Consider the following 25460-nt stretch of genomic DNA (forward strand, 5'->3'; position numbering starts at 1 on the left):
ATTTTTAAGGTAACAAACAAGCACCAGGACAAAATAAATATTAAAAAGGTCCACTGATCTTCTACACTACAATCGCTTACTTAAACAAGACTGCAGGGAAGAACAATATGCTAATCTTCTTCAATAATACAAAAGAACGTGAAATTGCTTTGTCCTACTCACATATACACACAACAGGCTCTGATTTCCCCAAGGACTGTTTAATTAGGTGTTCTTAAAGTAACAGGTCAATACATCTTCCTATCGTCCCCACAACTACTTAATCCGGAAGATAATTCCTATTCCTTTGCACAGTTAGTGAGTGCTGAAAATTGCCCTATTATGTAATACAGTCTTTATACGTGAATTATTTATTCTTTTCCTGCAACACTACTATTGAATTTCATTCTGAAGAAAAGATCAGCTTTCCTTCTGGGAATTATACAATTACACTGCGCCGCTGTATTTTTCTTCTGATCTAGCAAATCCTCCGTCAGTCGGCGCTGAGGGCATTTTTTTTTTCAAATTAAACTCAGTCCTCTCTCCCTGAATAGCTAAAGTACTCTTCATAAACATCATTCACTTTTTCTGAGACCGACATGATGACCCACAGCAGACAAAGCCAGAACTGGAATCAGAGCCCTTATTGATTTAAATTTGGTACGTGTCCTACTTTCACATCGCAGAAACAAACACCGCCTTTCTTTTAAAATGAACACTCCCTGTGTACTAGAAATGTCACCAAGATACAAGAGATTTGCTGAGTGGCAGAGTAAGTGTTATATGCATATTATATCAGTGCAATATGTTTCTCCCATTAAGTTACATTATCTTGCATTCAAGCTCTGAGGGGAGAAAGCATTTAATTATAAAGGTCCCCTTGCAAAGTGACTCAGCAATTGGTGAGCCACCTTGTGGCCAAGTGAAGCATTGTGGGATTTCACATTCATACACCTGCTATCCAGGTCTACTAAAATGCTTGGTGACATCCTCCCAGCCAGGTCCTTGTGACTTGGCCCTCCATCTGGGTTATCTTTTATCTCATCTCTTCCAGGGTAAACCAGGGTTTCCACCCAATAGTCCCAGGCCCTCATACCAGGTTGACAGTCCTGGTCCAGGCCCAATAATCCTTCTGGCCCCTTCTGTCTGGGGTCTTCCAACTAGTCCTCATGTTGAGGCGATGGGGGGAAACGGGGACTGACTCAGTACCTCCCTCTACTCTGGGTTCCAGCCCCGGGACACTTGTGGTAACTGGTTGTTTTGTCAGAGCTCTTGCTCCTTCTTTGAAGCTACTTCCTACAATGGATCCAATTTCTCAGTGCCAGAGGCTTATTTTCTCAGCAGAGGTCTGTCTCAGGGCCCAGCCCCTAAACTCAGTCCTCAAGGTAACAGAGGAAAGGAAAAGAAATAAAGAATAGCAACTCCTCTGTCCTATCTGGATCCTCCAGCTGCCCAAGTACAGTCAGCCTAAGGTAGCTTGTCTTTCTGCCACGATCTTCTCCAAGCTTGGCCCTTCTGAAAAGAGCTTCTCCCTTTTTAAGGCTCCTCTACTAAGATTGTTATGTCCCCCAGGTGCGATGGGCCAGGGCTACCTCATTCCAATGCTGCTCTTTAAAACCTTCTTGCTTGGTATATGGTTTGTATACCCCACCACACATCCGTATGGTGACCATGTGTAAGGGGACTGTTGTCCCCTTACTAACATTCAGTGGCGATGTTTTGGTTGGCTAGCTCCCAGTACCAAAAGGGGGAGGGTCGAAGGGAAATCAGGACCCTGAGACTGACAGTCCCCAGGGGCAATGGGGAGAGGCCAACGCTCCAGGTCAGCCTGATTGACAGGACGGGCAGGCTAATCAAGGAGTCAGGAGACCAGGGGGTCTGAGCTGGAATTGCTTGGGTCAGACAGAGTGGGGCTGAGCTAAGGAGAAAGCAGGGGCCCAAGCTAAGCTGTTGGGAGCAGGGCTGCACCCCCAAAGCCAGAGCACAGCCCAAAGAGAGCAGACCTGCCCTGGGAGGAGAGCTGCAGCAACCAGAGCTAGAGGGGCCAGTAAAGCAGCCCAGGAAGCAGGTCAAAGCTGGGAGCATAGTCACAGAAGCAGCCTGCAGAGCAGACCTGTCCTGGGAGCAGAGCTGTAGCAACCAGAGCCAGAGGGGCCAGAGAAGCAGCCCAGGGAGCTGGAGGCAGAGCAGTAGCAGCAGCCCTGCTGAGGCAGAGTGGAGCAGTCCAGAGCTGGGTGCGGTGAGCAGCTAGGGAGAGTGAGGGGGACCCTGGGCAGCGGGCCCAGCACAGGGAAATGCCTCAGCCAAGAGGCTCTGCAGGCCAGAGTTGGAGGGGGATCGTAACCCTGACAGGGCGGGGGCGACACTGGGAAGAAGGGTCCTGCCATCTAGAGCCTGAGAGCGTGTGGCCACAGCCAGAACAAGTGTCCAACCCACAGCATCCCTGCAGCACAGCCAGAGCCTGAGAAGGAGGCCTGGGACCTAAAAGAAACAGACTGTGAACTGCCCTGACATTCCAGGGACACTGTTTGTGATGTTCCCTGCCAGAGAGCGGGGTAATGTGTTTCCTTTACCTTTCCCATTTTTCCTTATTCCTTTTAAAACTAATTCTTAATTAAACTGTATTACTTTAAATCATATGTAATAATCAATGGGTCAAAAAAGCATCCTTGCTCCTGACCTAGGTGACCACAGCAGGGCTGGGGGTTGAGCCCCCCAGGAATCCTGGGCCCAGCCATGTCAGGGTTACGAGGACTCCGTCAGACAGGAGAGTGCAAGGGGAGTCCTCGAGGGCAGGGAGGCCTCTGGGTAAAGGAATGGGAGCCAGGACTCAGATCATTCCACTAGCCCATTTCACCGGGGTAGTTCAAAAGCCAGGAAAGTTCCCCACAATAGTGGGACCATTCCCTCGCTTACGCATGCTTTCAATATGGTAGTCAGGCTTGCCCAATGGCTAAGTGATAGTGAGTGCATTGCTACGTGGGAGAGGAGGTTTCTGATCTCCGTCCTAGTTTCTAGATAGCACAAGAAATCCTGCAAAGGCAAAACTGAGTTGCAAAAGAGACTTAGCACTCAACAGCAAAGTCTTCCAAGCCTCCTCTGCTAGAAGGATGATGGCTTCAGCATAGCTCCTCAAAAGATGTGTGAGAGATGTTTGGCCACTGTTGGTAGACAGATACTGGGCTAGATGGACCTTTGGTCTGACCCGGTACGGCCGTTCTTATGCTCTTATGAGAGAAGAGTAAAAATTATTAAACAGGCTTTGTAAAGGATAAGACGACTACCTCTCCCTAATCTCCCCTTCATTTGTTTATAAAAATCTGGTAATGACTCTACATAAGCCTGATCATTTTTCCAAACAGCCTAATTTATGTATGAAAATCCAGGTGCTCTTGTGCTATGAAACCCTGTACTCTTGTGCCAACACTAAAGCATTTTCAAGAAAGCAGCAATGGCCTCCTAGGACTGGATAGACTGCCCTATTTGGGGCCAGATCTTGCACCATTGAAGTCAAGAGGACTGTTTGTCATTTACTTCAATGAACAAAGGATCACACTTCAATTAATTATGATTTTACAAAAAATAATTTGGCTTACATATCAGTAGCCTTATTTCCATTATTTGAAATAATGCTCTTAAAATTAGCCAACATAGCAACCACTACTATCTCAATACACTGTATAATGGGCTAGTATGAATAGCAGCACAATAAGGCCCTTTGTTTTTAACGGAAGTTAGGAAAAATGAAAGTTTGATCATTATAGTGTCAAAGTCCGGGACGAATAGCTATTGAAATGCTTTTTCCACACTGGGACAGGAAGTTATCTTTCTGAACTTTGATTTTCTAGCGACTTTAACAGCTTTCATTAAAGGTTTACCCTCTCCTTCCTCACCAAAAGATAAAGCTTGGAGGAAGCAGAGATCTGATTTAAAATAAAAATTACAAAGCATATATGACAGGTAGTTTTAATATATTCAGTTTTATTAGTTTTGACCAGTTAAAGTGCATATATTTCTGACATTTTGTAGTATATTTTTGACTTGTATACTTTGTAAATTGCAGTCCAACACTATCAATCTTTATAAAGCTGTCTTCACAATCCAAGAGTTTTAAGAATCTGTTGAACAAACAAACCTTATCTTCACTGATTTATGTCAATGCCCAGGGTTTATACATACAATGAAAACTCTCAAACTAATTCACTTTCATGAAATTAAATGAAAAGGTTTACTCTAAGGCTACAAATGCAAGTGGTCTCCATTGTAACAGGAAATCAAGGTTTAACCTGAATTACAACTAGTTCTAATGCTACACCATATGCACACAGCAGTTTAAACACAGACTGTTTACTCTAGATTGGGGGAGGAGGGAAGGAATCTTGCAACGTGACTTATATAGCACCTTTCTCCCCCCCCCGCAGTATAAACCTTTACAAGCAAACTACACAATGGGGAGGGGCAAATCATTCATCTCTCCTAAGCTACATACAGTTTATTTTAAAATGGTAATATGATGGAGATATGCGCTCTAAATAATTTCCATCTTCCTATGAAAATAAACATGATTCATTGATAAGCAGTGCTATTTGGGTCCCTTTGAACAAACACATTTCTGATTTTCCTACTATAAACATGACAACTCTGGATTCCCACAACTGCCAAAACCAGAAAGGAATGTCGACCACTTCTTTGAATATGGTTAGGCGGGCCTCATGACTCGATAGTTTAACATCAAAATCTAATCTTTTCTAACACATGAGTGGGAGTGACACTAGAACTGCTGCAGCAGTTCCAATCAACATAATCAATAATTTAAGCATAAAGATATTTAGTTGTTGATGTGACTGTTTTTTGACTAATGAGTTAATCTGATGGGTCCATCTGTAACCACTAATATAAGTAGGTTGTTGAATATAACCTATTAAGCTTATCCAAAGAAAATAATTATTTTTTCTAGAGAGCATAATTTAACAGGAAATATATGCATATCACATATTCAGAGGACAATATTGCTACTGCTTTTAGGAACAAACTAATATAGCATATGTCTCAGCAATTTATAGACTGAATGCAATTTATAGACTGAATCCCCCTACCTAAACCCAATGTTCAAGTTTTATTTTGGTCAGAGCTGCATAGGTAGGTCTTATGTCAAAACTAGATATTACAGCAAGCTAGATTTCATCTTTGCTTCTAGTTCACCCACCCACCACATGCAACACTCAACTGATTAAACCACTGGCTGAATTAAAGCAAAATTTGTTAAACTGTAAGTGTTTTTTATTTGTGTGCACATTTCTTGTTTTTTTTTGCTCTAATACAGATTGTGCCCTGTTGCTTACTTTGTAACATGAAGGTACCCTTTCCCGCTCACCAGACATACAAATATACTGTGGGCTACTATTTTGATCTTTTCACATTGTACTGTTCCATTCAATTTTTTAGCCTTTGGTTCTGGCACCAGGGAACTAGAATCTCTTTAGAAAAGCATTGCTGAAAATCTAGAGATAAGTACCAGCAAGTAACACTCACACTCCACCCACCATTTACAAATATAAAATGAAAATCAAACATTCAACGTTTATGAAATTGACATAACCTTTACTTTCCAAAGATGTTGATTATGCTAAACAATGTAATAAGATGTTAAAGGCTGACAGTCTCAGATTTCTGTATTAAATATGAAAAGCAGAAACAACCGTAGAACAGACAGACATAGCAGAGAAGGCTAACAGATTCAAAGTACAAACACAATTCAACAAGATAAAATGTAACAGTAGATGAAATATACTAACAGGCTAAACAAATACGAAAAAGGAATATCTAGGTACAAATTTCTTTGCATATATGATTATGGTGAAATTATTATATTATATAATTACATATATCAAAATACAAGACTATTTCTTAACATAGTATCCCTTAAAAAGAATGCCACAATATCCTTTGTAGATACAGTCATTGTGTCCTAAGACCCCCTTAATGCCAACTGCCAGGGCGGTTACAGAAATCTCATGAGTATGGTATGCACATTCTAGTTTACCAAAGAATGGTATGTGAGGTCTCAGATGAAAGCCTGTGTCACACTGGTTATTGATATTATTGTGAAACATATGTACAGATACAATGCAAGGAGTTGTGTATATATACACTGAAAATATGTTTTTAGAGTCTGTATCACGGTATTAGTCATGAGTAGCAGTGAAAAACAGGTTCTGTCAGACAAGAGATGTTTATTCATCTCTCTCTGTCAGGATGTAAATTAAGCATTATAAGCTAAGACAATGGATTCCTATTTACATACAAACAAAGATAACAAAGATATGTGAAGTCAACAGAGAACCAGCATACAGGAAAAAAACAAGCCATGGGGGTTTTCCTGGCTGTGTGCCAAAACAATGAACTTTGGGGGTATATCTATGAGGCAAAGGCCCCAGGGTCTTGCACTTAGGAAGTAAACTGACAGCACATTTACATTCATGAAAATGGGATCTTAGCCAACCTTGTTGAAAAAGCTGAAGAAAACTAACAGGTTAACCACCTGTCTAAAGAAGTTTTATCTCATACAATATCAGGGTTGGAAGGAACGTCGGGAGGTCACCTAGTCCAACCCCCTGCTCAAAGCAGAACCAATCCCCAGATGGATTTTTGCCCCCTATCCCTAAGTAGCCCTCTCAAGAACTGAACTCAGAACCCTGGGTTTAGCAAGCAGGCCAATACTCAAACCACTAAGCTATCCCTCCCCCTAAGTTAAGTTTAGTCTCTAGAAAGCATGTTATGCTTTTGTTTTATATGTAACCATTTGTTTCTAATATTCTACTTCATGTCCTGAATCTTTGATAGCAAACTTATTCTTGTTTTCACTATAAATATATAGAAGTGCCATAATGTGAAGCCAGGTGCAGGTCCTGAGAAAGTAAGGTAAGGGCAAACGAAGGGCTGGCAATAGGACAGCAGACCTAGTATTTCTGTGAGTAGTCAATGTCAGGGGCTGGATATCACAGGGGAATATTTCAAAGGGACTCAGGGGCGGAGGTGCACCTATTTCTAGATAAGGGCAAAGGAAGGGCTGGCATAGTTCAGATGAGACTGTTTTAGTGTCTAACAGATGGATGTCAGCTAAGCACACGCAATACTCCATCTCACTGGTAACAAGGTGACTCAGTCCTGCATAGCCTGAGGATGGTCAGTCATCTATAAGCTAAGGAGAAAAGGAAGACTTGTAAAGCAAAATATGAACAGGAAAAGTAACTCAGTGGCTTGAGGGGGCCAGACAATTTCAGATAGAAATGACAGCATAAATGAAAGAAGGAAACCTCCCCTCCCCCCGGGATATGGATATTTGCAGAGACGAGACCAATATTCCAAGACTGGAAAAGTTGAGAGGGGTATGGAGTAACAGGGATACAGCATAAAGACTTGTCTACTCTTGAAACACTGCAGCAACACAACTGTAGTGCTACAGCTGTGCCACACTGTAGTGCTTCATGTGTAGACACTCACTACAGCAATGGGAGGGGTTATCTCATCAGCATAGTTAATCCATCTCCATGAGACATGGTAGCTAGGCTGATGGAAGAATTCTTCCATCAACCTATTACTGTCTACACTGGGGGTTAGGTCTGCTTAACTAAGTCACTCAGGGTGTGGATTTTTCACATCCCTAAGTGACATGGCTGGATCAACTTAACTTTTTAGCATAGACCTGGCCTAAGTGGAGAGAAGATCAGGAGAATCTTGGAAGACAGTGAAGCTGGTGAAATATGGATACCATATCATGTTTCCATTTCCTAAAGCATGTATTTTCACTGCAGTATTCTAGCAATGCTCTGTAAATGAGGATTGTCAGACTTCTGGATGAGGGAGAGATTCAAGGTTGTAGAGGATTCCATGATATCTGGTTTTAAACTTGAGGAGCATAGTATGAGAGTAAGAAAAACAGCCAAAAAGAAACAATTTAACTAGGGATAAAATTAACTGAGAGTAGTGTTTATTTTTTAGTTTTTTTTCTGGTAGAGTCCAGAATGTGTTAAAAGAATAATTGCTTGCATCTAGCCAGTCTAGTGAACTAGTTATCAGCCTTCTACAGAGGCGCCAAATTCCTCTTTACCCGGGGAGTTCCTGACCCCTGCTCTGCCCCAGGCCCCATCCCCACCCCACCTCTTCCTGCCCCCACTCCACCCCTTCCCCCAAGGCCCCACTCTGCCCCTGGCCCTGTCCACACTCCACCCCTTCCCTCAACACTCCACACCCTCCCCTTCTCACCCTGTTCTGCCCCCATCCCACCTCCTCACTGCTGTAATCTCTACCAGCTGCCTACAGTCTCAAGGTGTTGTGGTAATAGTCAAGGATTGCCCAAGTGCAGCAGCAGCACTGACTAGCTCCACAACCTTTCTAGCAGCCACACCCCCTACAATGGAGACTGTGGGAAAGAGTGGCATTGAGCTGCAGTACGTGACTAAACAGTTTCATAGGAAGATCATGTGGGGACTAAAATTGGTGGGCATGTACTTGGAGAGAAGCATGGAGGGAATGGTTAAACACTTCCCTCAGCTGATTCAGAAAATGTCATGGAATTGCATGACAGAGCCTATTGTACTATTTTTATTTCACAAGTAAAGCCTTTTGAGATCTGTTACATCTTTGTCAAGATCTGTTATATCTTTGGCATCAGCAGAACCAGTGTATAAAAAAAGTACATTCTAAATTACTAAAATAACTAAATTACTGATAGTCTTCAAATTAGGTAACAATGTTCCATAGACGGGTCTCAGGTAGACAGACATTGAGAGTTATATTTTCAAAGAAAAGAGACAAGAACAGGTGATAGCACACCCAATCACAAGCACAGTTGTACTCTGGCATTTTCAACAAATAATCTATTGCCCACCTAAGCACAATAAATTGATGGGCCTAGGGACACAGCCATGTATTAAAACATGCATGTAGATTCTAACAGACCTAGGACCACATTTTCCAAGGTATTTAGACACTTAAATATGTAGTTAGATGTAGTGGGATTTTCAAAAGCACCTATCTGCATCTTTAGGTACCTACATACATTCAAAAATAGGGCCTAATCCAACTTCTTATTGATGCCTATGGAAACTGGATTAGCCCTCATAAAAGGGCAAATGATTTTTGTGCAGTCATGAGAACAATTTTCTCCAGTGTACTGAAAATTTTAGAAGACAAGATGGGTGAGGTAATATCTTTTATTGGACCAACTTCTGTTGGTGAGAGACAAGCTTTTGTGCTACACTTCATTCACCTTGCCTCTGTAATATCATGGGACTGACAGCTGCACTGCATACTGAAAATTTTATGACAGCCAAATGGGGCAGCACAAATCTCTTAATATTTTTTTATTGCACATGGCATTTAAAAAAACAGTTCTGTTTTTCATGTGTGCAATTTTGTGCTTCACTGTTGAAAAGGCATTTTTGTCTGATAGGAGGAAACTCCAAACTACAGGTCCAACACAAAGTAAGAAAAAGTAATTTGGCCATTAAATGCCTAAAAAGAAAACCATTACAATATGGACTTTAGTGTGTCTAATTAAAAAGTCATCCCAAATAATTTATTTGAGCATACCACATGATAAGTACTACATAGAAAAATGTGTGGAAGGAATAATGACTTAGATTAAGGAAGCATGTGATGACTATTCTCAGCTATTCTGAGGTACAACAGCAGTTTAAGATAACAGAGTCATAAAAAGTAACAAGCTACAAAATTAATATATTAGAGGGGAAACAAACCTCTTTACTAAGGCCTGTACAACCAGGTTATAGAACACCCAGGAGAAGTACTGAGTTGAGATAATGGGCCTGATCCTACATCCACTGGTTTCACATGGAGAAGGGTCTACACTGTGAATATACAAATTTAAAAAGCACCTTTGGCTCAAAAACAAATAGGGCCTGATCCTTCAACTCCTTAATCATGTGAGTTGTTCCATTCAAATCAGTGGGATTAATCACATGCGTAGGATGCTTAGGTGAGGAAGGCATTACGTGATTGGCCCTGCAATATAGTAATGAAAACCATAAGCACCCTGACACTCAATGTGCAAAAGGCTGTGGGGAACAGAATGGGCTGAAACTTGATGCAGCAGTCTCTCTTTTTTTAAAAAGAAATTCAAAAGTATACAGGCTCTTAAATCAGATGATATTCAGCTTAATGGACAATTCTATTTTTAACTTTAACATTTCAAAACAGCTCCTTAGAAATAACATTAACTCAAGAAGGTCAATTTTTCTCAAGTTACAATATACAAAGCTGATTTTTTTTTGAAAGATCAAAGAAAAATTATGTCAGATCTTTATGGTACAGTATATGCTTGGCATTTATATTTCATTAACATGTTTTAATTACGACATGAAAATGCTATTCAATCCAATTCAAACTAATGTGATAAAAAATGTGGAACATTTGATTTACAATATGATTTTAGCATCTTGGTTTCTAATTTTTAAATTTAATTAACACATTTTCTGTTTTGGAGCCTAGGCTACTGTCTTATATACAAAAGCAGGTTATCTGATGCAATTAAAAAGTTAACATTTAATTTTATGGGAAACTGGTAAAGAGTAAATACCACAGGTATTTTTTTTCCATGTGAATGTAAACCAAAATTCTATTCTTTGGATGGACAAAGATAATCCAAAGGTTGGCTTGCAAGGGAGAAAACTATTTTGTGGTTTAGTCAGTAATGCTGCTATTGTTGCTATGGACAACGCCTGTTTTTCTGATTGGGCTTTGTGTAGGCAGTCAGATTATGTCACAGAAATTGTAATAAACTAAAAAAGTATGGGTCTGTTAAATAGTCTGATGTCTGTAGAGTAAAATAAGAGATTAAATGTTTTGCATGAGAGGAATTCAATTTCAAGCCATACTACATCCTTTGAAAGGGGTACTTGGCACTCCCAATTACTCTCCAAATTAACTCCATTTCATTGGATTGGTAGATTTAGCTTTACAGTTTTTATTATCCATATTGCTCAAAAAGAGGGCAATTCTCAGATAAAGGCACCCACAGCCATACCGCTACTTATAAATGTATAATAGAATACAGTGTCTTATTGTATCACTTAGTAAAACGGGAGCACTTACATGGTCTATGCAAGTGTAACAGATACTGAAAAGGCTGTGCATGCATATGATATGTATGTATGTATATTAGTATGAGTGTGTTGTGACACAAAGATGAAATCTTATTTCTATTAGAGTATATATTTCTAAAAAGCCAAAAAACATTAAATGCTGTTTAATAGACTGTTTTGAAGGGGATTGAACAATGTATCCTTCTACTACAAAATCAATTCCTAGCAACATAAATGAAAATACAATAAAATGAAATAAAAATACGGCTATAAACATATTTTCTCTACTAGTTGGACAACATTTATTATTTCTCCTTCCCCCACCCCTCCTTCCCAGTCCTTTCGTCAGCAATTTGTGGCCTAAAAGCCACTTTCTCCCCTATTGTAATGGTATCAACTAAATTTGGAATATTGACCAGCTGGGCCTGAGTTTTCATTTTAGGCCATGATGCTGGAAACAGATCCATGAGAATGGTACTCTGCCCCTGCACAAAGACCCACTGAAATCAGTGGGATTCTGCATAAGTTCAGGGGTTCACCACACAGATCCAGTTGCAGGACCAGAACTTTTGTTTACATAATTTTCAGGGGGGAACATGAAGTTTAAAATGATCACTTTTTCTTTTATTTTTAAGACACTGGACTGGAATGCAGGAAACCTAACTTCTATTCCTGGCTCTGCCACAGACTTCCTATGCAATGCTGGGCTATCTGCTATCACAGTGCACACACACAAAAGGACAAATTAAGATTGCATGATCAACTTCAGTTCTGACATTTCCCAACTTTTTAGTTCTTGACTCTGCAAATTGAATGTTATAGAGCAACAGAATAACTTTTCTCTTAGCAGCAACTTTATGGACTTTCTACATGTTACAGTTATACATTTTATCTGCATTACTATAACAGGGTGATTGTCCCTTTTAAAGGTGGTAGGGTCAGGCAACACCTGTTCCAGGGTGTATCCTTTAAAGTTTCCTCAGACTTCTGGGGTTGTCTATACTGCAATTAGACACCCACGGCTTGCCCCTGCCAGCTGACTCAGGCTTGTGGGGCTCAGGCTAAGGGGCTGTTTAATAGCAGTGTAGATGTTTAGGCTCAGGGGGCAGCTCAAGCTCTGTGATCCTCCCAGCTCCAGCTTGAGCGTCTACACTCCAGGTAAACAGCTCCTTAGCCCGAGCCCCACAAGCCAGAGTCAGCTGGCCCATGCCAGCCATGGGTGTCTAATTGCAGTGTAAATATACCCTTAGAGAAGGCAAAACATAGGGAATGGCATAGGAATAAAGAGGAATATAGTTAATGCTTAGGGAAAACTCAGGCTACTATGTAATTAAGGGCCTGTGGCCAGGAGCCTTGTAGTGCAGGCTAGGGTCAAGACTCTCCTCTCCCCCAGCCAAGTGGGACAAGCTATGGGAAAGAAGGCTGTATATATTCTGTCTGTTCCCTCACAACAGGAGGCATACTAGCAGGGGAAGGTCTGCTACTCACCAACTTCTCTCAGCAATGGAAGGGAAGGGACTAAACTACAAATAGGGGTTGAGGAACCAGCTGAAGGAGAAGCTGGTCTTAAGGCTGCAGCTAGCTTAAATTAATGGAGAGCCTAAGGAGGAGGACTGTGGGACTCCTGAGTCCAGAAGGAGAGGCCTGACCAGTTGGACAGAGGTCCCAGGTAGGAGAACTGTGGCACTACTGAAGGCAGGAGGGTGGGGCCAGATGACTAAAAAGTGTGTTTTTGGGAAAAGACTAGATAAATAAAGCCCCACAAAGTGGGAAGTCTTGTTTAAGTACTCCAGCCTGAGAGTAATTCATTACAAATAATGAAGAAAGAATTGTGGGCAGTGTGTCTGCAGGGCTACCTCATGCCATGAGGTAATGCCATAGGACAGCACCAATCTACAGTTTTCATCAGACTATCTTCTTACTACTTCCAAGACAGAGCCCAGTATTTAGAATAGCCAGACTTTTGTCTTCATTTCTCTCTACCACAAAGAGATAAAATCTACATGCATTCAGATTTCTAGGCTCCCCCTGCCCCCATACAGGGAGCAGATAGATACTTGCAGTCAGAATTACTTTTATTTAGATTAAAGAAAAAACAAAACAAGAAAGAACAAAAGTAAAGTCTATCATGAGGTGCACTCACTGCAGGTGGCACCTCCTCCTGGCTATCCTCTGGATTAGCTCTGCCAGATGCTGACCCCCTCTGGCAGAGTCCCTATCTGTCATTCTCTCTCACCCCATGGGCTTTTTTCACTCCAGGAACTGCAGCCGCCTCTTCATAACTCAGCCCTTCAGCGGGGATACCAGATAAGTTCCCCACTTCCAGGTCTGTAACAAAGTCTTTCTGGAAAAAAATCAGGTAGTCTACTGTCTTCTGCCTGGTTGGTACCACATCCCCACTGTCTAGCAGGGGAACCCAGGCCTTCCCTCTACTCCAAGATCCATCTTAGGAATCCCCAAATCAGCAGCCAAAGTCTGCATGCCTATTCCTTGCTGCTTTCCCTCTGAGCCTGCTCCTAGCTTCCTCCAGTTCTGGGCCTGGCAGATCCCCAGCTCCCTCCTCCCATGTATTGACTTCAGACTACCTCTCTGCAGCCCCTTCTGCTCTCATCTGCTGGGCTTTTTAAAGGCCCCTCCTGTTCCTGCCCAGCTGAGCCTCATTTAATCAACTCCTGCTCCCTGGCTTCTCCTCCAAGTGCAGCATGAGGAGTTAATTAGCCTACCTGGCCACCTTAAACCTTTCAAGCTTTATGTGAAGTGGAGACCCCATCACAGTCTCCATGAGAGAACAGAGTGTATTTCTCTTCTCACAGTCTACACTGAACTCTACACACAAGAAAAGTGCTTGAAATTTAATGCTGACACACACAGAAAACAAAAGGAAGGGCAATTTCATAGCTAAAGACACCACAAAGATACCCCAGAAGATGGAAGATGAAAAGTAAATACTGATACATATAAGGGGAGGATTGCAACAAATAAAACATATACAAAAAACTGTGTATAAGTTCTTCAGCTTTACAATATGCCATAAAAGGATTATCAGTTTTAAATCATTACTAGAATTTAAACTGAGGAGGTGCGTGTTTTTTTTTTTAATCAATTCAATGGACAACTCTCTAAAAGTGTTCAACACAGATTAAAGGAAAGATGGTCTTCTATTTTCCTGAAAACATACTTGAAGATCTGCTAATAGCAGACATTTATGAAGGTATTTTATATTTTCACAAATCTTTATTTTGTTTATAATTATGAAGTATGCTGAATCAACCACCTAGGTGGAAATATATTGAGGAACAAAACTTTCACTGAAATATGAGTGATTTATAATGAATTGGCATTTGTTCATCTGATTACTGATCATTAACTTTCTTATACTACTTATTTCTTAATGTGTTATTTCAGTGTAACTACATTAGATATTTCAGCTGATTCTTATCTTTCAATGTGCACCTTCTCATCCTCCAACCCAGTGTAATAGATATTGACCAGAACACCAGTGCATATGAAAACAATTGTAACATTATTCACTGATATGTGATCAATCATTTCAAAAGTTATTTTATGATTTCACAGTAAATTTACAAAGGCATTATACTAAATCCATGATAAGTATGCAGTTATTAATACTGTCACTGTGTTCAAGACACAGCAAACGCCACCTTCACATAGAAAAATCTCTGCTGGCCAAAGGCACAGCTTCTGTACTCAGGGTTCTGCTATACTGCGAAATTTGAAGCATGTTCTCAATTCGTTGAAGGATAAGAACTTCACCCCCAATATGGAGGAAAGATTCCTGGGCCATTAGCCCTGACTTCTGTTACTAGTTTGCTGCTAGAGAGATACACCTTCAGAAAATGAAATAAACCTAGTAGGAGGTTCCTCAAGCATATATACTACTACTCCTTAATTATCAAAATAGTCTGTATTATACAAAATGCAGTATTCTTGACAGTCCAAAACAAGAACAAAACAAAAACACAATACTGAAATGGTTTAGAGGATGGTGTCTTTTGTAACCCTAATTGAATATACAAAATGGGCATGCATTTCTAAAAGTGCTCTCCTTCAATGGATTATACAAAGCAAACTAAGATAAGTACAGTGGATATATTGGCATATTAATTCAGAGCTACAGTAAATTAAATGGGAGGTAAAGCCAGATACAGGTGTGTAATGAAACTCACTCCTGCAATTCCCTGTGTTCCAGGAGTCTAGAATATACTCCTCAATGATGAACACTAGTAACAAAATAATCTTTTTAACAAAGAAATCTAAGAAACTACACTATTAGAATTAAAAACATTTGGAAGCCAAAACTAACCACAAAATTAATGTAGAATCAAGAATGAAGTTAAACTTTGGCCAATGTAAGCAAAGAAAACACTCTCTTTGAGGGCACACTAGAGAAAGCACATGAATTCTCAGATGATATTAAAGCAGACTGTGAAAATAACCCACATCAAAATACGTGTGTGTACAGAGAATCTTACAACTTAATTACATTAATCATATATTTTATTATGTATTTGTATTATTGTAATTCCTAAGTCATGGACCAAGACCCCATTGTGGTAAATGCTGTACGAACACAGAACTCATGTTTACAGAGATTTAAACAAAGAGGTGGGATTTGGGAATATTCAATCTCAAAATTCCTCCTAAAGAAGGTGACTGGGGTGTGGGTGCTTTGAGAGGTGGAAAGATTGCTCTTGAAAAAAAATAAAGTGCAAGATATATTGTGCTAAGTCCACTAATATTACCCTATCTATGGAGTGGTTTGAGAAGATTTTTATATAACCACTAATTGGGGATAGTGTTACAACATCTTGAATGTGGATGCCTAGATAATATGAAACAATGGGGGGGTAGGGAGGTGGGAATAGAAATACAGTGATTCAATTAACTGTTACTAAGAGAGATGTTCAAAAATTTTCAGACAGAATAATTTTCTGTAAAATCCCAATTTAGCAGAATCAAAATATTCCATGGGAACATATCAGTTCTAGCAAAAGTTTTAGTGGAAATCTGGCAGTGTAGACAGGCACTGGGCCAGCCTGGCCAGGCTCCTGGCAGCCTGCTCACCAACTGGCTAGCCAGAAGACTGGCTCCCAGCTGTTTGTCTGGATCACAGGCTTCCTGCTCAGAATTTTTTTAAAACCAATTTGGAAGGAGATTTTTTCGGAAATACAAAATCTCCCATAGAACAGAAATTACAGTTCCTGCATAATTGTTATTAACAACTATGACATTAAGAATATGAACATAAAAGCAACCGCAAAACCTCAGCTACCTGAGCATCAAGACTAGGATTATATAGTGACACTGTTCTTACTAACCCAGGATCTGCAGTCACTCCATCAGCAACAACAGAACCTGGCTGACATACATCCCTATAGAAATCAAAAAACAGAGTATCATCTGCCAGATTATGACTAGTATCTGCCGGATTGTGACTAGCAGGAAGAGAATAATAAATAAAATAAATAAGCGAATGGTGGAAATGTCACTGCCAAAATGTGCCTGTCATGGCATTTTCAACAGAGCACATCTGGAGTTTGCATCAGAAAATGTGCCTCTTACTGTTGGAACCAGATATGCAATTGATCCCACTTGCCCTTCACTGGCTCATTAGACCTATGGAAACTGTTGTCAGGTTTCCTGATAGTACACATTATAGGATATGTCATTATGCTGGATGAATTTACTGGCTATTTGGTCTACCATCTGATCCTTTCTACAGGTTCCTCTCAAGGAATCCCATTTTTCAGCACTCTATCTGAGCAGCAGACAATTACCTTTCCCTCATCTTTGTTTCCCAGTGTGCCCTATTTGTCACTGTATTTGTAGGGCCACTTCCTTCTTGGCAGACATGAAAATAAATTGTTCCTTGATCAGGCCTAGTTTGGCCAAGAATTCAGCATTTTGAGAACCCCTTTGTCATCTTATCCTCCAGTAGTGTGATGGGGCCCTTAATTCTACTTGCCTCAAACAGCCAGCCTCCTGTTGCCTGAGCACTTTTTTAAAATAAAGCTGTTGCTATTTGCTGCACAGGCTGTAATCAGTAACAGTTTTGGTTCACTTACTTTTGTGTTTGCAGCCATGCCTCTTCCACTCCCCCAGGCACCCCAAAATAGTTTTTGCACCACCTGATTTCTCTCGTAATTTGTAGACAAACACCATACCTGCCTGGCTTGACCTCTGTGCACACAATCGTGGACGTACTTTTGAAAAGTAGGCAGTAGGCACTATATTCAGAACAAATATATTAATGCAAGAGCCCTCACTCAGACAAAAAATAGAGAGAAAAAAATAGATCAATGAGTGTTGTTGTGCCAGTTTACTCAGCTCACCTGCAGAGAAATCCAAAATGGAAATGAAAATTCCACTGAAACTCTAGAGAGGTTGGGAAAAAGAGCTGATATCTGGATTTTAGGCCTGAAGGACTGCCTTAACAAACTGAAATATCTATAAATGAGTGCCTTACATATACTAAAAAACAAAACAAACAAACAAAAAAGATGTGAGGTTAAATACAGAAACGCATCACTATACAATTAAAATGTGCATTTGACAATCAGTAAAATAAACATAGTTCAGGCCATTAAAATGGAGATTTATTCTCTCCCCCAGGTACTTAGTTTCCATAGGATTATACTAAAGCAGAAAGTGATCTATTAGGTTACCTAATCCATCTCCCTGCCAGAGTAGGATTTTTCACTGCAGCAGACTTGCAAGGCTTTTGTCCAATCTAGTGTAAACATTCCAAGTCATGGGGCTTCTATCACTTCTTTTGGAAGACTGTTCCATAGCCTAATAGACTTCACTATTAAGACTCTGTCTTGTTATTCTTAATTCTATCCAACTTCTTCCTGTTTTTAACATCCTCTGCCTTTTATGGTTTAGATTAATTGTACTTTACTAAACAGTATAGTGCTTTCACTCATTTATTTTCTACAGCAATCTGATCATTCCTGTTGCTTGCATGTGAACACCAATCTGTCAGTATCTTTCCGGTAATATGATGCTAAGAGTACTCCAAGGTGGAACAAAAACAAAGCCTTATTAAAGGATGGCCTCGCTGCTCTGTGACATGAAGCTTTTCTATCTGATAATGGATAGGTGGGGCTAGACAAGACTGCTGACAGAAAAAAATTGTATATGACCAGAAACATTAAGTTATGTACATGGCAAGCAGATATACAAACACAAGTTCGTATTACCAATTGCCCTCATCTCCCCTCTCTTCCTTTAGGTTACACACATTTGTGTTTTCTGAAAGCTCTGTGTAGAAGGGGGCCATGGCTTCCTGTGTGTTTGTATCATCTCTAGCCTAATTGGGCCACAATTCTGATAGTGCTTCTTGGGTACAAGCATGATAAAAATATCAAATGGTAGTAATAAGCAACTGAAACTTGAATTGGCCTTTTTGTTCCTTATTGCGCTGCTAACTCACATCTAATATACTGTCCACTGTCAGTTCCACAATAGCTGCTTTCCAAGTTTGTCCCACCCAGTGACTATCTGTATTTCAGATATTTTTCTCCACATTGTTATTTTCTGCCCATGTTGTTAGATCCTTCTGCATTGTCTATGTATTTGCAATTTCTCCAAATGATATAATACAATTTGTTAATTTAATCAATTTGCTACTTATTTCCTCTTCTAGAACATAAATTAAAAAGTTAAATAAGAGTAGACTTTAACAGATACCCTGTAGTACTCTAAAAATGTTTCTGCAACTTGATAGCCATGTTATTGATACCCTGATTATCCTCTGCCTACATTTTTCAATCCACAGGTCAAGGATCCTCTCCAAAATAATTTGAATTCATTATCTTTCAGGGCCCAGAAATTGCTTCCTGCCCTGCATATTTCCTTGAGAAGATACAGCAGACATAAGAAACCTAGAGGCAAAGGAACTACTGTTCTTGGAATCATATTATTCCATCCTTGAGGTGTAAAAGATTACTCAGACAAAGAATGAGTCATTCATCATGTCACTCTATAATACAGCAGGAAAACAAAGACCCTAGGAGTGGAATAGTGTTAGTGTGGGCGTGTATGTGTGTGTAGGTGGATGGGGAGAGCAATCAGAGATAACCTGAGTGAAAAGTTGGAGATCGTGCAGATAGCAGAATTACTATGAGCAGGTACGAGGGACAGGACTGAAGAGCTGGTTCAGCCAATGCTGCCGAACAAGCAGCTGAACAGGGCACCCAGCACATGTGGGGCCTACCATATCATAACAAGGCTGAAATTCCATCCTGATGTTTCCTGCTCGTGTTCCAGTATTACTGGATTTAGAGTACAAGCTACTTTATATTGATTGAGAGCTCTGCAATAACAATAACTTGAGATCCTTAGGGAATCAGTGTGTCAAGGGCTGGATTCAGATATAAGCATTATAAGGCTGTGCCTAGGGCCTCAGCTCTGAGACTTACATGATGAGGTCAGAATCTCAGATTTCATTTTATTTTTAATGTTTAATTTCTAGACTTTATGCTTGCAAAGATAAGCTTGAAAACATGAACTGAGCATAGGTGATGTAAGTTCTGCCTGAGCTGGTAGACAGCATGACACAATAGCTCTGAGTGGGCTGAGCTGCCCCATACTCTCTCAATGGAGTGTTAACTTCAATATCCTCTTATCTGGCAGGGTGCTGCCAGCCCCATCTAAGTAGAGTGTGGCAGAAGAAAGGGGCAGAGAGACAAGCTCACTCAACTGCCCAAGCAGAGAGACACACACTGCTGGATAAAATATTATGGGGCTCCCCAATACTGTCCTTGCAGGGGACAAGTTTTTCTGCTTCCAATTCTGGAGTAGGGAGTGGGAAATAAGGGGCCCGTTGCCATTACCCGTGCTTCTGGGAGGGGCAGGGAGTCTTTCTGCTTCCATCACACCAAGTGGTTGGCAGGGCTATGGTGCACAGGCAGTGCTGTGGGGTTTCCCATATAATTGTGTATGCAGGGCACAAGATTGCCTTAATTCAGCCCCGTGTATACTCATTTAATATAGCCCTGACTGGGACACTTTGCTGGTTCCTTTCTCCTGTTCCACAGGAAACCTCTATCTGTTATTATTCTTAATCCATTTACACACACTCATGCAAGTTATTGATGGAAGATATATTTGTCCAATGGGACCTCCAGCTCTGATGACATAGGAACTTGAGAAAAATGGTGAGGAAAAGGTCAGACACTGAATCTTGGCAATGCAGCCAGAAACCTGTGGTTTGCAGGAATCATCTTTTCAAGACCGAGACAGTCTTATTTGGAGTAAAAGGACAGGTAAAGTGATAAGGAAAGTGATTAAGGTATGAGGAGATAGGAGAACATCGAGTACAGAGTTTTTCAAAGTTCGGGTCGTGACTCAGTACTGGGCCGCAGCATGTAAGTCTCATTGGCGGTGCTGCCCAGCTAAGGCAGGCTAGTGCCTACCTGCTCTGACACCGCGCTGCACCCCAGAAGCAGCCAGCAGTGGATCCGGTTTCTAGGCAGGGGGGCCACGGGGTTCCATGCGCTGCCCCTGCAGGTGAGAGCCCCCCGGAGCAGCTTGCGCACCTCTGCCTAGGAGCCGGACCTGCTGCTGGCCACTTCTGGGGCGTAGCGCAATCCGCGGTGCAAGGACAGGTGGGAAGCCTGCCTCTGCACCCCAGCTGCGCCACTCGCTGGGAGCTGCCAGAGGTAAGCCCATGCCCCAAACCCGCTCCCCAAGCCCCTGCCCCAGTCCTCATGCCCCCCCAACCCAGAGCCCCTTCCTGCATCCCAAACCACTCATCTCCGGCCCCACCCTGGAGCCTGAACCCCCAGCCCAGAGCCCTGACACCTTCCTGCACCCCAAACCCCTGCCCCAGCCCTGAGCCCCCTCCTACACCCTGAACCCCTCATTCCTGGCCCCACCCCACAGTCCTCACCCCTGCACCCCAACCCTCTGCCCCAGCCCTGAGCCCCTCCTACATCCAAACCCTCATCTCTAGCTCTGCTGGGTTGCAGGCATCAACAATTTTCTTCAACGGGGTCGCCAGAAAAAAAGTTTGAAAACCACTGATCTAGTACAAGGGATCTTGACAAGACACAGAAAATGGGCCAGTACAGTAATGCAGGGGGAAGTACGATTAGGTGGGAAAGAGTCTGAAGAAGTGATAATTGTAATTTAGGAGAATGGGTCTCACAGCAGGCTGAAACAAATGGGCACGCAGGTGAGGAATATGGCTGTATAGTTTTATCTAGGATAGGGTATAGCCAGAAGAAACAGATGAGAGGAAGAGAGGGTGAAGTTAAGGAAATTTCTTTTAAAATGGAACAGATCCAAGGTATCCATGATTGTGAGGACTGAATTAATTTTTTGTCTAAAACCAGTAGTGAACAGGATCTGAGAGAATGTTGATGAAGGGGATGACATCTTGAAAGGTAGTAGACCTTAACAGTTTTTTAATTAAAGGAGTCTCTGATAAGAATTCACATAGGTAACTGATCCTGTTTCAAAAATCAAACAGGTTCAGGAAAGTTTCCAAGAAGAATATGACATTGACTAAGCTCACATTAGTTATGGACATCACAAAGAGGTTTATGACTATTTTGGGATTCTGGTAACGACTAAGATAAATGCTTAATCCAAAGGGAGGTAAGGGAGAGAAAGAACTGAAGGTGTAAACCTATGGTAGAAAATGTTGCCAAAGCATAACTGTCACATGTGAAAGGCTTACAATGAAATAAGATAAAGTCACAAGGAGACCAAACTGCATCAATCAATGACTGCATCTGCCTAATTGCAAGGGCCGGTGTGGGACATCCTTTTCATTTGAACTGGAGGGAGTGGTTACTGAAAAACGAATTCCTGGTACTGCTGATTATGTAGAAGCCGGTGTTCATCTAGAAGTGTTAAATAGACATAAATACATAAAAAAACAACACTGTTAAGTACCATGTGCATTAAAATCAAGTTCAAGTAAACTGCAATGCACACAACTGAAAAGTGCTCAAACTTTAACAGTCAAATGCAACAAAATTTGTGGAAATAGAGGCTTGCACACCCCCTCTAGTGGATGACATGAAGAACTAGAGTAGAAATGCCTGTGAAAGGAATATTAATATCAATCTCAAGCTAGAGTAGATTCAGATTAATCTTTAAAAAAAAAAAGCCCACTACTGCTGAATTGTTTAGGCTGCATTAAATATGTTCAGTGAAATATGTTTTTTTAATTCTGAGCTAAATAGATCTAATCTAAATTTGATTTGTAAAGAATTATGTATCATGGAAAAGGAGAGTGTGGAGAAGGAGGGTTTTGAAGGAGGAAAGTAGCTTTGTGGAAGTTTATGGGTAACAACTCCCAAGTATGGAGGGCAACATAGAAGAAAGCACAAATTTAACGAGTAGAGGACAAAATGGAGTCAACATCTCGATAGTGAAGAAGAAATGGTACATATGGTAGGTATAAGCTGTGTAGAGCCTTGAAAGCGAAGACAAGCAGCTTATGTTTGATGAGACAGAAGGGGGAGCCAGCAGAAGGATGCAAAAAGAGGGGTGACATGGTCAAAGTGGCACACTGGGACAGAGGTCTTTGCAGCAGCATTCTGAATGGATATGAGTGCAGCAATGTTGCATTTGACAAGGCCACAGAAAAGGATGTCGAGGAATCGAGATGTGAGACGATGAGACCCTGGATGAGAGTTTTAACTGTACAGACAGACATGAAAAGCTGCATCTTGGACATGTTATGTGGAAAGAATCTGCGAGATTTAGACATAGCCTGGATATGAGGACCTAAAGAGAGATCTGAGTTGAAGATGACACCCAGGTTACAGGCCTGAGTAACAGTCAGGCTGGCGGTGAAACAGTAATGTGTTTGCAAAACAGTCTGTCTGATAAACAGTCTAATACAAAATTCAACCATTGGTTTATCTAGTAAACCATCATTCTGTAAAAAGTATATGTACACAAGTGCATGTTCTTTTAAAAATACTAAGAAGGTACTTGTGAACTCTATAAATTGCTGAGCTCTAAGGAGGCAGGTACCTCATTTTCTCTAATAACCTAAATTTAATCTCAGACTTAAAAGCAACCAGACCAGTTAGATAAGACGGTTACTCACCGTTGTAACTGTTGTTCTTCGAGATGTGTTGCTCATATCCATTCCATGTAGGTGTGTGCACGCCGCGTGCATGTTCGTCGGAAGACTTTTACCCTAGCAACACTCAGTGGGTCGGCCGGGCGCCCCCTGGAGTGGCGCCACCATGGCCCCGGATATATACCCCAGCCGACCCACCCACCCCTCAGTTCCTTCTTGCCGGCTACTCCGACAGTGAGGAAGGAGGGCGGGTTTGGAATGGATATGAGCAACACATCTCGAAGAACAACAGTTACAACGGTGAGTAACCGTCTTTTCTTCTTTGAGTGATTGCTCATATCCATTCCATGTAGGTGATTCCCAAGCCTGACCTAGGCGGTGGGGTCGGAGTGAGACGTGGCGGAATGTAAAACCGCCGAGCCGAAGGCCGCATCGTCCCTAGATTGCTGGACCAGGGCGTAGTGTGAAGCAAACGTGTGGACCGATGACCAGGTCGCTGCACGGCATATCTCCTGGACCAGTATGTGTGCCAGGAAGGCGGCTGAATAAGCCTGAGCCCTGTTAGAATGGGCAGTAAGGTGGCCCGCTGGGACATGGGCCAAGTCATAGCATGTGCGTATGCACGCTGTTAGCCAAGAGGAGATCCTCTGTGCTGAGACGGGGAGGCCTTTCATACGGTCCACCACTGCCACGAAAAGCTGGGGGGACTTACGGAAGGGCCTTGTGCGGTCAATATAAAATGCAAGCACCCTGCGGACATCTAAGGAGTGTAGCCGCTGCTCCCGTGGAGATGAATGAGGTTTAGGGAAGAAAACGGGAAGGAAGATGTCCTGATTGGTATGGAAGGCCGAAACCACCTTAGGGAGAAAAGCGGGGTGTGGTCGCAATTGAACTTTGTCCTTATGAAAGACAGTGTAAGGGGGGGTCTACAGTGAGTGCTCGGAGCTCGGAGACCCTCCTGGCCGAAGTAATGTCCACCAGAAAAACTGTCTTCCATGAAAGATATAGGAGAGAGCAAGTGGCCAGCGGCTCAAAGGGCGGACCCATAAGCTTGTTCAGTACTAGGTTAAGGTCCCAGGTGGGGGCAGGACAACGAACCTGAGGGTAGAGGCGGGCCAGCCCCTTGTGGAACCTAGCGACCACCGGGTGAGAAAATACCGAGAGCCCACCTTCGCCGGGATGGAAGGCGGATATGGCCGCCAAGTGGACCTTCAGGGAAGATAAGGCAAGGCCCTGCTGCTTGAGGTGCCAGAGGTAGTCTAGAATGACCGGAACGGGGACCCTCGAGGGCGTAAGATCCTGTGACGCACACCAGGCTGAGAAACGCTTCCACTTGGTCAAGTATGTGGACCGAGTGGAAGGTTTCCTACTACTGAGCAGAACATGCTGCACAGGGGCGGAACAGCGCAGCTCCGAAGTGTCTAGCCATGCAGGAGCCACGCCGTGAGGTGGAGAGACGGAAGGTCCGGATGACGGAGCCCGCCGTGCTCCTGAGTTATAAGGTCCGGGCAGAGGGGGAGGGTGATCGGTGAGGATACGGAGAGGCTGAGCAGCGTGGTGTACCAGGGCTGCCTGGGCCACGCTGGAGCAATCAGGATTAGATGCACCCTGTCCTGCCGGAGCTTCAACAGAACTTTGTGAACTAGTGGAAACAGGGGGAACGCGTAGAGCAGCTGGTGTTTCCACTGAATGAGGAATGTGTCCGAGATCGATCCCGTCGAGTGGCCCTGGAACGAGCAGAACGCTTGGCACTTCCTGTTCTCGCGAGTCACGAATAGGTCCACTCGGGTAAAGCCCCACCTGTGGAGGATCGCGTGGATAATGTCCGGTCTTATGGACCACTTGTGGCACAGGAAGGATCTGCTCAGGCGATCCGCGAGAGTGTTCCGAACTCCCGGGAGAAAGGATGCCACCAGGTCGATCGCATGCACTATGCAAAATTCCCATAGCTCGATGGCTTCGAGGCAAAGAGGGGAGGAGCGAGTCCCTCCCTGCTTGTTTATGTAATACATGGCCGTTGTGTTGTCCGTAAACACGGAGACACAACGGCCAGACAGAAGCCTGTGAAATGTGTGGCATGCCAGGTGAACCGCTCTGAGCTCTCGCATGTTTATATGGAGGGAGAGTTCCTCCGACGACCACAGGCCTTGGGTGCGCAGGCGACCAAGGTGGGCTCCCCGGCCGAGGGATGACGCATCTGTCGTCAGAGACAGGGTGGGCTGCGGTGGGTGGAACGGTAACCCCGCACACACCACGGAGGGATTCAGCCACCAGTCGAGGAAGCGCAGAGTACTCGGCGGGATGGT

General features: G+C 42.5%; 1 protein-coding gene across 1 annotated transcript in view; it reads right to left on the reverse strand.

Annotated features, from left to right (window-relative positions):
* Positions 1-3919: 3919 nt before the first annotated feature.
* Positions 3920-25460, reverse strand: part of LOC123372867 (cAMP-specific 3',5'-cyclic phosphodiesterase 4D-like) — a 334135-nt gene continuing 312594 nt past the window's right edge. The window contains exon 4 of the mRNA XM_045021427.1: positions 3920-4097. Within this exon, the coding sequence (XP_044877362.1) occupies positions 3920-4097 (178 nt within the window). The remainder of the gene's footprint in view (positions 4098-25460) is intronic.

The sequence above is a fragment of the Mauremys mutica genome, chromosome 6 (genome assembly GCF_020497125.1).
Source record: "Mauremys mutica isolate MM-2020 ecotype Southern chromosome 6, ASM2049712v1, whole genome shotgun sequence".
NCBI classification, from domain to species: domain Eukaryota; kingdom Metazoa; phylum Chordata; order Testudines; family Geoemydidae; genus Mauremys; species Mauremys mutica.